The 13,333-nt window shown below is 41.7% G+C and overlaps 1 protein-coding gene across 1 annotated transcript; it reads right to left on the bottom strand.

Moving 5' to 3' along the window:
• Nucleotides 1-11,254: 11,254 nt before the first annotated feature.
• LOC143145636 (uncharacterized) lies at nt 11,255-13,006 on the bottom strand. Its single transcript, XM_076309191.1, has one exon. The coding sequence runs from the start codon at nt 13,004-13,006 to the stop codon at nt 11,255-11,257; it is 1,752 nt and encodes a 583-aa protein (XP_076165306.1).
• Between the last annotated feature and the right edge of the window lie 327 nt (nt 13,007-13,333).

Raw genomic sequence — 13,333 nt, 5'->3', positions numbered from 1 at the left:
TGAGAGCTTCTATTTTCCTGCTTTGCTTCCATTCCCTCTATATGATCCTAAATTATAAGTCAAAGGAACATGCGTAAATATTAACAACAATCGAATTTCGAAATAAAAATTCATTGAAATCGTCGAACTTAACATACTTTGCAATATCTTGATGTTTATTTATCATAATTATTAACAATCGTCATAGAACAATAGTTTAAATAATTATTAACAATACCCTAGTATAAATGATGGCTTAAAATATAATTTTGTTGAAACATTCTGTGTTTACGAAGTAATTTTTCAGTTAAATTGAACAAGTACAATCGAACTGGAAATTTTGTAACAGTATCAATGTATCACATTCTCCACTTCAGATCCGAAGCTTAGATATTTTAGATATCCCTTCCTCCGTCGGTTATTCAGAAAGCTAACCGAACTCATAATCTGTCCTACCGACCTCAAAAGGTATCAGTGATTTGTAGCACACTCTCTGTTCACAAATGTGTTCTAGACCCAACATATACATCAGATACTACAGTAAGTGCTTTTTCACGAAGCTCTGGCGTTCTCTTATCATTTTGTCGCCATACTTATCGTTTTCGATTCAGAAAGAAATCAAATTTGAACGATAAGAATTAAAACTACGTATGCTGATTATTACTTATTCGAAAATAAAGTAATAATGAATTTGGCGGGTATTTTAAAAATCCATATCAGACTTTGCACAAAACCTATGCACATACAAGTAGCGTAAATTGATAAAATGAATAAAACGTAGCCTACACTGCGTACCCAACAGTCGAGTTCATCTTACAATAAACTACACAAGAATGATAGCAGTCTCTTTGTTCATATTATTTTCTATGTAATTAATAATTGTACCGCGATGTTACTCGTAATGCGATGATTAATTACATAATAAATAATATCGATTGCCAAGGTCTCATCACATGGAGGTTGCTGCTTTTGAAGACCCGCCCTAACCACGTACCAACTTCCCAACATTCCTACAAAAATTTTATCCATTTACATTTGCTGAACATACAAATGAAAAACGAATGAAACATTATTTTTTTGTACGAGCAAAAGATTGTAGATTTTTATTAATCGTAGTTATTAATAATAATCATCGCATGATTGTTGAAGTCATTATTAACAATATCTTCGTGTACATAGTGATATAAAATACTAGGTTGTTCAATAAGTTTTGTCGTTCGATAAAACTGATCGAACAACCTATTATCACACTGCTGAAATATTCTTTGTTCATAAAGAAATTTTTTGATGAGATCTAATAGAAATTCTCAAGGACAACTCGTATCGATTATCGACTCACGTTTGCTTTACATTATGTATTATAAATGATTGATCTATCGATAGAAAATAATTGTGATCGAAAATTGAGAAACATATCAATGCCAATCTTTTACTTTGTTTTTCAATCATAATTAATTTCTGTAAACTAATCAATGATTTATGTTCCATAAATAAGATGTGTATTGTAAACATAATATTCAGAACATACGCAAATGTTAATAAAAGTCACGTAGAGGAACAATCACCTAAACCGTTCGCCTTCATAAATTTCACAATTTGATGTCGCATTCACCGCGGGATAGTTAATTTTAAGTTTAGACTAAGTTAGTTTAAGGCCACTATATACGAACGTCTATACTCTGCCAAGCAATTATACAATTTTTAGCTAATTCTTCTCGCTTCCCCGTTCCTCAACCCGATCACCACTGCTTTTTGTACAAGCAAGTAACCGGCCATATAACTGGTCCGAACGATCTGTGGCGGTGCTACCCACGCTGGCCACCAGAGGGAGACTGACCACCGACCGTTTCCCGCAAGTTCCTGTACCTGCTCCGATCGGTATATATACGATCTCTTATCGATCTTCCAATGTTCCGGCGTATAAGGCCAGGGCCTGCTAGGTTTGCCTTACTGATGAAGACTACTATAGCAGGCCCGAAAAATGCTCTCCCTTCTCCTTTTTTCTTTCCCACCTTCGACACTTACTTAAGATTGCCAAAGATCGATCGCCGTCTCTTCCGGTGCGTCCACTTCCAGAGGAAGGTGTTGCTGCAAACATAGAGACAAAAAAAGAGAGGTAACGCAACACACCTGCAACTGACGCGGGCTTGTAAAGACGTAAGCGACAAAGACAATAAAAGACCGCGTGCCGAGGGCATCAAAAACGATAAGCTTAGTTTATATACACAGTCGATCTATCTTTAGTGAAAAGCGAAACTAATTGCCAATACCACGTCTAATACTAATAACCCTGTAACTTATAATATACTTAGTATACTTAAATATACACCAACACACCGCACGAGTAACAACAACAATTATTTGGGGGCTCGTACGGGGATTTTGGACGCTCGTCTGTGATCAAACAACAATATTTCAACCTTGAAAGTATAATTTGGGTGGGAGCTACTTAGGGCAGGAATGGATATTAAGGAAATACGCTGCGTCAGTGGATCTCAGTTGACCCACAAGTCTTCAAGATATTGAGAGCGCACGCAGGTCCCTCAAAAACAGAAAAGTGGACAGATGGAGGCAGCTCGCCTCCCAAGGCCAGAACATTAGGTTCTTTGGTGACAAAACGGGGGGTAATGTCTGGCTATACAGGGATGGGGGGGGGGGTCCATATAGCTAGACGTGCTAAAATTACGAACAAATACGTTTGGCACTAGAGTAGCTCTTAACCTATTTGCATTGTGACGAATTCCCCGATATCTAATTTCTACGATTGGCTTCGTCACCTCGGACCACCCGTAACAGTGCATCCCGATCCCCAAGCTCGAATTCGACGAACGTCCTCCCGATAAGAGTTTGCCCGAAAACCAACCATGTGAAACTTTTCGGCCTGTACTATTCTTTCAGATAGCAACTGTATATAAACCCACCAAGCTCTCGAATAATGCAGGGTCTATATTCTGAAGTCAACCGGTCGCCACGTCGCTACGCTATCCGTTTCAAACCATTATTTCTCCCGTCCGAATAATTTTCAAGTAAAGTTCTTAGTTTGGATCAGGTGATTCGTCGCGACTCTCACCAATCCTCGCTAAATTTACTTTGACGAATCAGGATTCGAGTGCGACTCTAATCCTTCACTAAAAAGTGACAGTTTGAAATTTTTCCCATCACAATCGCCATGCCCCGGCGCATGACTGTATTATCTTCTACTATTTAAATAAACGTTCGATTTACTTTTTTCTTGTGTTCAACAATTCCATTATTCCACAATAAATATTAATTTACTTTGATTCATAAATCAGTAACTACAACTCGGTGTCTCGATCGATCCAAACGACATCGACGAGACAGAAACATAACAACTCTGCTCTAATTCGTTTCAATGTCGAGAAGAAAAATGGAAAACTTATTTCATAGCGAGACAAATAGTAGTGAAAAATAAAAAGCTGTTGCTAGGCTTACACAAATTCAGAGAGTAGCGATGAAGAAGAAATCACATTTCCTAGAAATAGAAATAGAAATATAATTCAATCGTCTGATTCTGATTCGGATTTTGATAAGTGCAGTGTTATCGAGTGTCATGAAAATACTATTGACGAAATGTTACAAAAATTGATCATCGAGGAAGAAAGAAGAGCTGACGATGAACACCGAGGAAACTATAATTAAATTTGTTGAATGGAGTGAATTTAGTGATCGCTAGAAGTCATTTTCTTTTTCCGAGACAGGCGGTCTCATTGGACAATTACTTGGCGAGATCAATCCCACCGATGTGTTTCATCTGTTCGTTGATGACGAAATTATAGACTTGCTTGTATCAGAAAGAAATAGATACGCCCAACAAAAATTAGATACATCTGAGTTAACACCATGACCACGGATGCATAAGTGGAAACCAACTAATCCCGAAGAAGTAAAAAAAAATTCTTGGGGCTGATTTTATATACGGGACTTGTAAAAGTAGAACCAATGGCTAATTATTGGTTGAAGAGCTCATTGTATAATACAATTTTCAATTACCGCGTACCATTATGTCACGAAGCAGATTCGAGTTACTACTGAGTAACTTTCATTTTGCAGATAATATGTCCATTACCTGTAACGATCGACTTATACCAAATAAAGCATACAAATATGGGATCAAATTATTCAAATTATGCTCGCGCGAGGGATATACACGGGCAATGAAAATTTACTCTAGTAGATCAGCTGATGGTATTAGAGAAACAGAATTAGCGCACAATGTATGTTTACAGCTCGCCGAGAAACAATTCTACCAAGGACGAACATTATATATTAATAATTTTTACAGGAGTTATGTATTAACGTTATCATGTCTAAACTACAAAACCCATGTAGTTGGAACACTTAGGAATAACAAAAAATTCCTCCCAAAAAAAAAAATGATTCGGGAAGAAGCATTAGGCGCGCATGCAAACAATGTTATGCAAATAAAAGACGTCGAACGGACCGATCAAAAGCTCGAGACAATTTAAAGAACAAGATATTGTCCAAATTGTCCTGACCAACCTCAACTTTGTATAGAATGCTTTCAAGTTTTACATTCTAAATAATTTTCCTAAAAAACCAATTTTCATATTATTTTTTTAACGATTCAATAGTTTTATTACATTCTGTGGAATATCTTTTCAAATACCAATGACGATCCTTTGTAAGCAGCCAAATAAGCGTCACCCGAATATGGGGTGATAAGCACTCCGATAAGACCGACACATAAACCAAATACCAGGATCACCGATAATCAAAAACCATGTATACAAGCCACCGTCCGTCGTATAAAGATTCATTCATTGTGCCACTTTACTCGAGTCTAAATCGCTGTGTCGTCACCCGTTGCGTACTCTTACCTGTAATTACGTTGGTATGTTCTCCACGGAGATATTCGGTAAATGGTAACTCTCTACGGAGACTTTCGTTAAAACGGTAACTCTTTACAGAGACGTTCGCTAAATAATAACTTTTAGTGATTATCTCCTATTTCTACGGAGTAGAAAATAAATCAAATGACTATTATCTTAATATTTGCTTTCGCGAATCGTGAGTTAAAGTGCACGGGTGAAACAACTTTAAACCTATAATATTTTTGTTCCGTGATCCGATACGGTCCCGTGACAAAGGCGTCGCGCATTTCCTCTGCAATCGGGCCCACTAAGAGGAAACGGGATCGAGCTATTAGGACCAACTCCACGGTTTGCGTCGCGTTCTTCCCAATTTTGCCTCGTTTTGCTCGACAATATAATTTCTAGACAGGACTGAACGAGGAGATCGAACGAACTTCCTTCCATCTTCTCGATTCAGTAACTTTGTTTGTATTGCGTATCAATGGTACTTCGATTCCATCTATCTTCCTCAGGGTCTCCACTCGCAGCAACCGCTCGTGGTGAGATTTGGTAATCGGTATTACTCACGACGAACGCTAATTCTTCGTCGCGGGTACTACCGAGCTATTAGGTAATCCCATAACTAATGTCGTCTCTTACCGTACTTTAAATGAACACTTGAATCGTATCTCGGCGATGTGTTTATAGAAACTTCTTTCTTTTTAGTTACTCGATAAACGTGTTCAACGAAGACTAGAGAATCTCCTTAATAATAATAATAATGTATTATTTTCATCGAATGCTCGAGTTACACGAAACTTTCCATAGTACGTACTTTCTTTCCAGAGTACGCGTATATTATATTTTTTATTTCTATTCATTTATTTATCGCCTTCGTTGCACCAAGTCCGGAGGACATTCGTAATATCGTGAAAGATACAAAGATACGAGAAAAAGAAACGCGCAAAGAAGTAAGGACCAACAGAGGTTTCGTTTCCAAACTTATTGTATTAGGTCATCCCATAACTAACGTTGTCTCTTACCGTACTTTAAATAAACACTTGAATCGCATCTCGGCGATGTGTTTGCAGAAACTTTTTTCCATGTAGCTTAAAGAGTGCTCTCTCGACAGTCCATCGGTTGCGTTCGATGCAGTTTGATCGACGTTTTTTACTTGAAAAAAAAATTTTTAAACGAGCGTGTACGAACTTCATTTGCGGCATTCTATGCTATATGAGTTTAAAAAAGGTAGTACAACTACGGATACGGTTAAAAACATTTGCAAAGTGTACGGTGAACGTGCTTTGAATTTGAAAAAAGTGTCAAAGATGGTTTTCCAAATTTTGAAAAGGTGATTTTGATCTTTCCGACGAACCGAGATCCGGTCGACCAACAGCGTTGAATCCTGAGGCATTGAAAGCTTTGATCGAGTTTGAACCACAATTAACTAGCGATGAAATCGCTGAGAGATTAAGTAGTAGCAGCAGTATCATCCATAGACATTTAATACAATTGGGAAAAGTATCGAAACTGGGAAAATGGGTACCGCGTGAACTGACGGTTTCTAATTTTATCCCAGTCTCGCTTAAGCAGTCGAACTGTTCAGACGTGTTTACAGCAAGCGATTTCCGTAGTGTGTTGTTGTGTTCCCACTGTGTCTAACAAGGAGCGCGAGTCCGCGAGTGAGTGTAATCTGTTAAATTTGCCGACAGGCAAGTTTAACAAGTTAAATGGCTCATGTTGGAATGAATGCAACAATGATCTTAAGGGTGCCAGATGTCGATGTCAGTTTTAAGAACTGTCTCCGTATTGGCGCGGAAGGGTCGTCCGCCACACGTCAATGGTTTGGCCGTTTTCCTTTTGGTTTTTCTTTTTAGTCGAGTTCCAAGTCCAGAGTCAGAAAGGCCACACGACACTGTCGTCGTTCACATCAAGACATATCACTGTATACGCATTTGTTCAAACTTTATATTCTTATATATACAATAACTATATTACTAGATACGCGAGATCCTTGCATATTATAATAAACTAGATATTATAATCTGAACTTTACAACAGCTCAATCAGATAAAATCCAACTCAAAATCATCAAAAATTGTGGCAAATGTACTGTATGCAGAAACGAATCAAACGACGCACATAACAATAAAGAGGACGACGACAATCACTTAAGTGAGGAGCGGGTAACCAACAATAGTAAAAGCAGCAAAAAAAGGAAAATAATACCATACAACGTATCTGAATATAACTTAGAAACACAACAAAACAAATGGTTAACAGACATACCCCTTCCCAACTCTTTTGAAGTGCTAACGCAAGACGAAATGGCAGAACCCATGGATATAAATGTACCAAAGACTGGTACACCTAAACCTCCTCCTATTCACATCGAAGCTCAAATTATTGAACCCCTACGAGAACTACTTAAACAAACAGCAGATGATAATTACACAAGAAAACAACTAAAAGATAACCACATCAAAGTTCAAGCAAATACTACCGGATTATATAGAAAGATTGTGGCAGCCCTGAAGGAAAAGAACGCGAACTTCTATATCTACCAGCTGAAGAAGGACAGAAGCTATAAAGCGGTATTGCGAGGTATACACCCAAAAACAAATATCAATGATATTATCGGTGAGCTGACAGACCTCGGACACCAGGTAAGACAGATCAACAATATTGTTAAATACGACCAAGCAACCGCTACCGCTATTTTTCATCGAATTAGAGCCCAACGATAAGAATAAAAAAATATGTAAAATTAACAAACTCCTTAATACCATCATAACATTTGAACCGCCGAAAACCAAAAGAGACATACCACAATGCATACGTTTGTTGTCAAGCTTACGGTCACTCTAAAAACTACTGCTTTAGAAATCCTGCATGTGTAAAATGTGCCGGGAAACATCTCACCTCAAACTGTCCAACATCTGGCAAAGTTAATGAAGTCAAATGCTACAATTGCAAGGGAAATCACCCCGATAGTTACAAGGGTTGCATAATCAGAAAACAACTACAACAAAAACTATACCCTACACTTAGAGCCAAAAAAATCCCAGACACTGTCACTCCACCAGCTCCACCAGCTCCACCAGCTAATAATACCATTAACAATACTCTAAGCCACTCTATCCCACGAACACTATCTTATGCTGACGTAACAAGAAACAAAACCCAAACTCTTACAGAACATGACAAAACAATATCAGAAACTTCTGAAATTAAAAAATTACTGCTACTAACTGCAAAAGACACTGAAACCATCTCTAACATGATACTCGAACAATCACAACTGTTAAAAGAACAATCAAAAGAAATCAACTTATTGATAGAACTACTTACGAAAGTGCTCGCAAATAAATTAAAATAACATTGGACAATAAATTAAAAATCGCCATTTGGAACGCGAACGGGCTACAGCGAAGAGTACCAGAATTAAAAACCTTTCTAAGCATCCATAAAATCGATATAATGCTTGTAGCGGAAACTCATCTAACAGATAAAAACTACGTGAAAATACCATTATACAATATATACGCGACTAATCATCCATCTGGTAGGGCTCGTGGTGGATCAGCCGTAATCATAAAAAATGACATCAAACACTTCCTTCAAAATACAATAGCACACATGTACATACAAGCTACTTCAGTAACAATCAACACAACGCACTATAAACTTACGTTGGCTGCAGTCTACTGCCCCCCAAAGCAGAAAATCTCTTCACAGCAATTCTCATACTTCTTTCAAAGTCTGGGAAATAAATTCATTGCTGGTGGTGATTACAACGCCGAACACGCTGTATGGGGTTCTAAAACAAACTCGCCCAGAGGTAAAACATTAGAACAAACCATACAAACATTATCCCTTGAAACACTAACATCCAATGAACCAACCTATTGGCCCGCTGATAATGACAAATCACCAGATTTACTAGATTTCGGAATAATCAATGGGTTAAATAAAGCACACTTCAAAGTACATTCCTGCTTCGATCTCAGTTCGGATCACTCACCAATTATAATTGATTATCTACATCAACCCGTACTCACTCAAGCTACGACAACATTATGCAACAATAGCACAAACTGGGCACACTTTAAAAACTACTTAGAAGACAACATAAACTGCAACATACCATTAAAAACCCCCGAACAAATAGAATTAGCTGTGATTAATTTTACTAATATTATTCAAGAGGCAGGGTGGACATCTACTGAACCAGCAAAATATAAACGTCAATTTAACTCTTATCCAGAATACATCATTCAAAAAATCAAGCTCAAACGTAAGCTAAAATACAAGTGGCAAAAACTAAAAACCCCTTTTAATAAATAAAAAAATGAACGCAATCACCAAAGAAGTGAAGCAGCTAATACTGCAGCATTGCAACGATGAGTTTCACTCATACATCCAAAATCTTTCCCCCAATGAAGATACGAACTATTCGTTATAAAAAGCCACCAAACGGTTCAAAAGACCCATCACACCGTTTCACGCAATTAAGAGACCTGACGGTAGTTGGGCAAAAGATGCCCTCGAGAAAGCCACAATTTTTGCCGAACACTTATCCAACACCTTGCAACCTAACGACAACCGAGTCAGCATATAGTAAGTACTACAGTCCCAAAAAATACGGACCACAGTTGTTGCGCCTTGGACGACGGGAGTTGTCGATGGTTGTAGATTCTCGTCGTCCGCGCTTCTCGACAGCTCGTTAGAGGTCTCGAGATGGTTGGTGATTAAAAATGCACTATTGTCGATGTGGTTCAACAATAATATATTTTGTACAATGATGGTGAAGAATGTTGTTCGAACTTGCTGGCACAGTTGTATTTCAAGTTTCGACTTGTGTAAGCGAAGTGTAAGAATGTTTCAAGTGTGACTTCTGGCAAATATGTAAGTCAGTGACTTCGTGTGTAAGTTGTAAGTGATAGACTAGTGGCAAACTTGTAAGTCTTGCAAGTGATGGTGACTCGTGGCAAACTTGTAAGAGTCTTGTCACTTGTGACAGTGTAATGGTGTAATGACGTAGTGACTGTAACGTGTAATGACGTAGTAATGGCATTTTTCGCGTCTCTACCCTCCGCTTTATACACTCGGCTCAGGATGTGATTGGTCGAGGAAAGTTGGAGGTGGACAGCGGAGTTGCAGGAGAGGGATCCCAGGAGTGGGATTGTTAGTTTAAAACGTGGGTTCTTGGAAGTCAAAGTTACTAAAAATCATAAAACGGCGAAAGTCGCCTTAATTACTTGCAGCTGCTTAGCAGCCTTCCAAGAACCCAGGCAGGGTAGTTAGTTGACGGGGGGTAGCACGTGCGCCGATGACATGCTCGGCACCCGTACTAATCCCGCCATAAAACGTAGGGCTCGACGGACTGCGCCGATTTTTGCGTGCCGCAACATACCGCCCCCCTTGAGCGGTTACGGTCAACAGATCCGGAGGTTTACAGGTGTAGAGGTTTGATTACTTCGTCTTATGATTATATACATTTCTTAGATTATCGGGCACGGAGCTTACACATTACATAATAATACATATGTACATATAACCTTAATCTAAGGGCAACGGAGATAGTTTCTTGACGCTGCGTTTGTATTCGTCGAGAGTATTTACGGTGATAAAGCGTGTAACGCTATCATCCTCAGGATGCAGAGCGACGATCCTGCCCAGGGCCCAGTAAAGCGGGGGGACGTTGTCTTCGTGCACGATGACCAGCGTGCCCTCCTTGACTTCCTGTGGTGCTTGGGTGTGCCGCGTTCTACGAACTGTCAGTTCGTGCGTGTAGTCCTTATGCCATCGTCAGCCTGTTGGCTGGAATTTCGGCTCCGCTCGACTCATGGACACTTGTGATCAAGTCCGATCCGAGATGGCCACGTATAAGGGCCGTGAGGTCGTTAGGGTCGGAGGGCAAGGGAAGGAGTGGACGGGAGTCTAGAACGGCTTTGACTTCGGCAAGATACGTTATCATGGCTGTAACTTGTTAATAACGTCCTGCCGTAAGCGCGAATTAAATGTCGTGTTAACGCCGTGACGGCCGCCCCCCATAATCCCCCGAAGTTAGCTGCGCGCTTGGAAGACTGTGGTCTTCAGCGTATCGCAGCCATTGAGGACCGCAACTATGAATTAACGGGGTTGAATTCGCGAGGTTCTACCCCCTGTGATAGGCAGTCGGCTGGGTTGTTTAGGGTTGGCACGTGGCGTCATTGTGCTTCGTGCACTGACTTTACGTCGCTTACTTGGTTCGCGACGAAAGCCTTCAACGCGTGCGGCGGAGTCCTCATCCAATGCAGGACGATCATTGCGTCGTTTCCGAATATCTTTCGCGCCGGCGGCGATTTGATTGACTTTATTGTGGCGTTGAAGAGTTTGATTAGCAGAACTGCCGCGCACGGTTCTGTTTTGACTGGCGCTTTCGCCGACTACGAGTCACCCTAATAACGTTTTCCTGAGCATGACGGTCTGATTTGCCCTACGCTCAAAAGGTTCCAGAAAAGTTGTGCCCCTAATAAACCGTCGATTTCCGACGGCTTGTGGAATTCCGGGTCGGCTAACGGTACATTCTTAGGCAGCTGCAACTTGCCACGATTAATTTGGACATCTGGAAGCGGCGCGGCAATTTCCTCGACCAATAAGAATGTCACGTCGGCGGCGAAGTTGGTGACGCGCGACTGGATGCGAGCCCTTGTGTAATGTCTAATCTGTGATTTCATCCGGTTCATTCCGGTTACCGGAATTTGCGTTTCGTCAAGTTGCAAATTTAAGTGTCTCGCGAACCGACGGGTGAGGAAGTGCGATTGCGCGCACGAGTCCAACATTATTCGGCACGGTCGTGATTCCCCGTTCTTATTAACGACGTTGATGATCGCGGTGGACAATATGGCGCGGTTCTCCGTGTTGCTGCTCAAGCAAGTAACGTTCACGCGACTGCTTGAGGGGCGTAAGTCCTCAGGCGCGTCCGTGTGCAACAACGTGTGATGCTTTTTGTTGCACACCCGACAGTTGCACACAGTGCACGCGTTTGCAACGTGTCCTCGCTTTAAGCAGTTCCGGCAGAGTCGCGCCTCCGCTACCACCTCCGCGCGTTGAGCTACGGTAGCCTCCTTGAAGTTGTCGCACGAGTATATAGAATGGGGTGCCCGGCACATGGGGCAGGAAATCTGTACTGTTGTATGGACTCGCGTTTTATGAATCTTAGGCTGCAGGGGTCGCGCGGGTCGCGGCGTGGGAAGACTAGGCGGAGCGCGGTTGCGAACATCTGCGCGGTGCGCGGCGAATGCGGTGTTCGACGGCTCCAAATCGTGACAGCGATCGCGAAGGAATTTGCACAATTCGTCCAAACTCGGGAACGTGTTTTCGCGAGTGTGCTCCCGCCACTTTAAGTTTGTCTCCTGGTCGAGTCGCGAAAGGCATAAAAAGATCAGGAGCGTATCAGCTGATGGCTGTTGAATTGTTTTTAAGGCGCGATAATGGGATTCTAGCGTCGTCAAGAACGGTCGCAGGTTGTTGTGCGTAACCTTGGCCATACTTGGCAGCTCGAACAGGGCGCGCACGTGGTTGTTCACGATTACCGCAGGCCTATTATAATGTTCCTCTAAGAGATTCCACGCCGGAGTGTAATTCGCGGCCGAAATTTCCAACGACTCGATCAGACTGGACGCTTCACCGCGCAAACACGATCGCAGATACATCAGCTTGCGGCAATCGCCCAAACGCACGCTGTCGTGAACCGCGGACCTGAATTGGTCGGCGAAACCTGGCCATTCCTCGTACCGTCCGCTGAATTGCGGCAGGTTGAGTTTAGGCAGATTTATATCGCCTTCAAGGACCTCTGCGCTGGTGGGTGTCGTATTCGCGAAGCGTTCGCGTTGCGGTTGTTGCGCGGTAACGGTTTCTACTGATTTTAGTAGCCTGCGCGCGAAGGCGAGGCACGAAAAATACGAATTCTTAATGTCGATTCGATCCCTACATGAGTCTCCCGTTTCGTCTGTTGAGTCGAGATCGGCTTGGGACTTTCCGAATGACGCGAATTCGTTTGTCAAATCGGCCAAGCGTATTTCAATTTCGTCTTCTTGGACGGTGGGGTCGCAGCCGTCAAGAAATTGTTTAAAGGCGGCTACCTCATTTTTGAAGGCAGTGCGTTGTGAGTTTAAAGCACGATTACGCGATTCTACGGACGGAGCCATAATAACGTATTTACGTCGAAAAAGAGGAAAACGGAGAAGGACGGAATGAACTTGATCGAAGTGCCTGAGTGTACGTTACCGTTCCGCCGTCTTCGAGGTTGGTTTCTGGACTTCTGCAACTTCTGGGTCGCTGCTTATCCAGTGAGCTGCTTGGTACCGCTGTCCGGCTGCTGTTGCGTCCGTTTAGCTCTTTGGTATCCTGTTGTCGCAGCTCAGCTCCTTCAGCTCAGCTCCTTCAGCTCAGCTCCTTGGTTTCGAAGTTACTGGACTCGTTGGCTGTCGGTGTGACGACGTCGAGTGACAGGAATGACGACTCTCGTCCGTTGT

Source organism: Ptiloglossa arizonensis, chromosome 4, assembly GCF_051014685.1.
Source record: "Ptiloglossa arizonensis isolate GNS036 chromosome 4, iyPtiAriz1_principal, whole genome shotgun sequence".
Lineage (NCBI taxonomy): Eukaryota > Metazoa > Arthropoda > Insecta > Hymenoptera > Colletidae > Ptiloglossa > Ptiloglossa arizonensis.
Note: the sequence above shows the minus strand (reverse complement) of the source record. Positions and strands in the feature narration are given on the sequence as shown.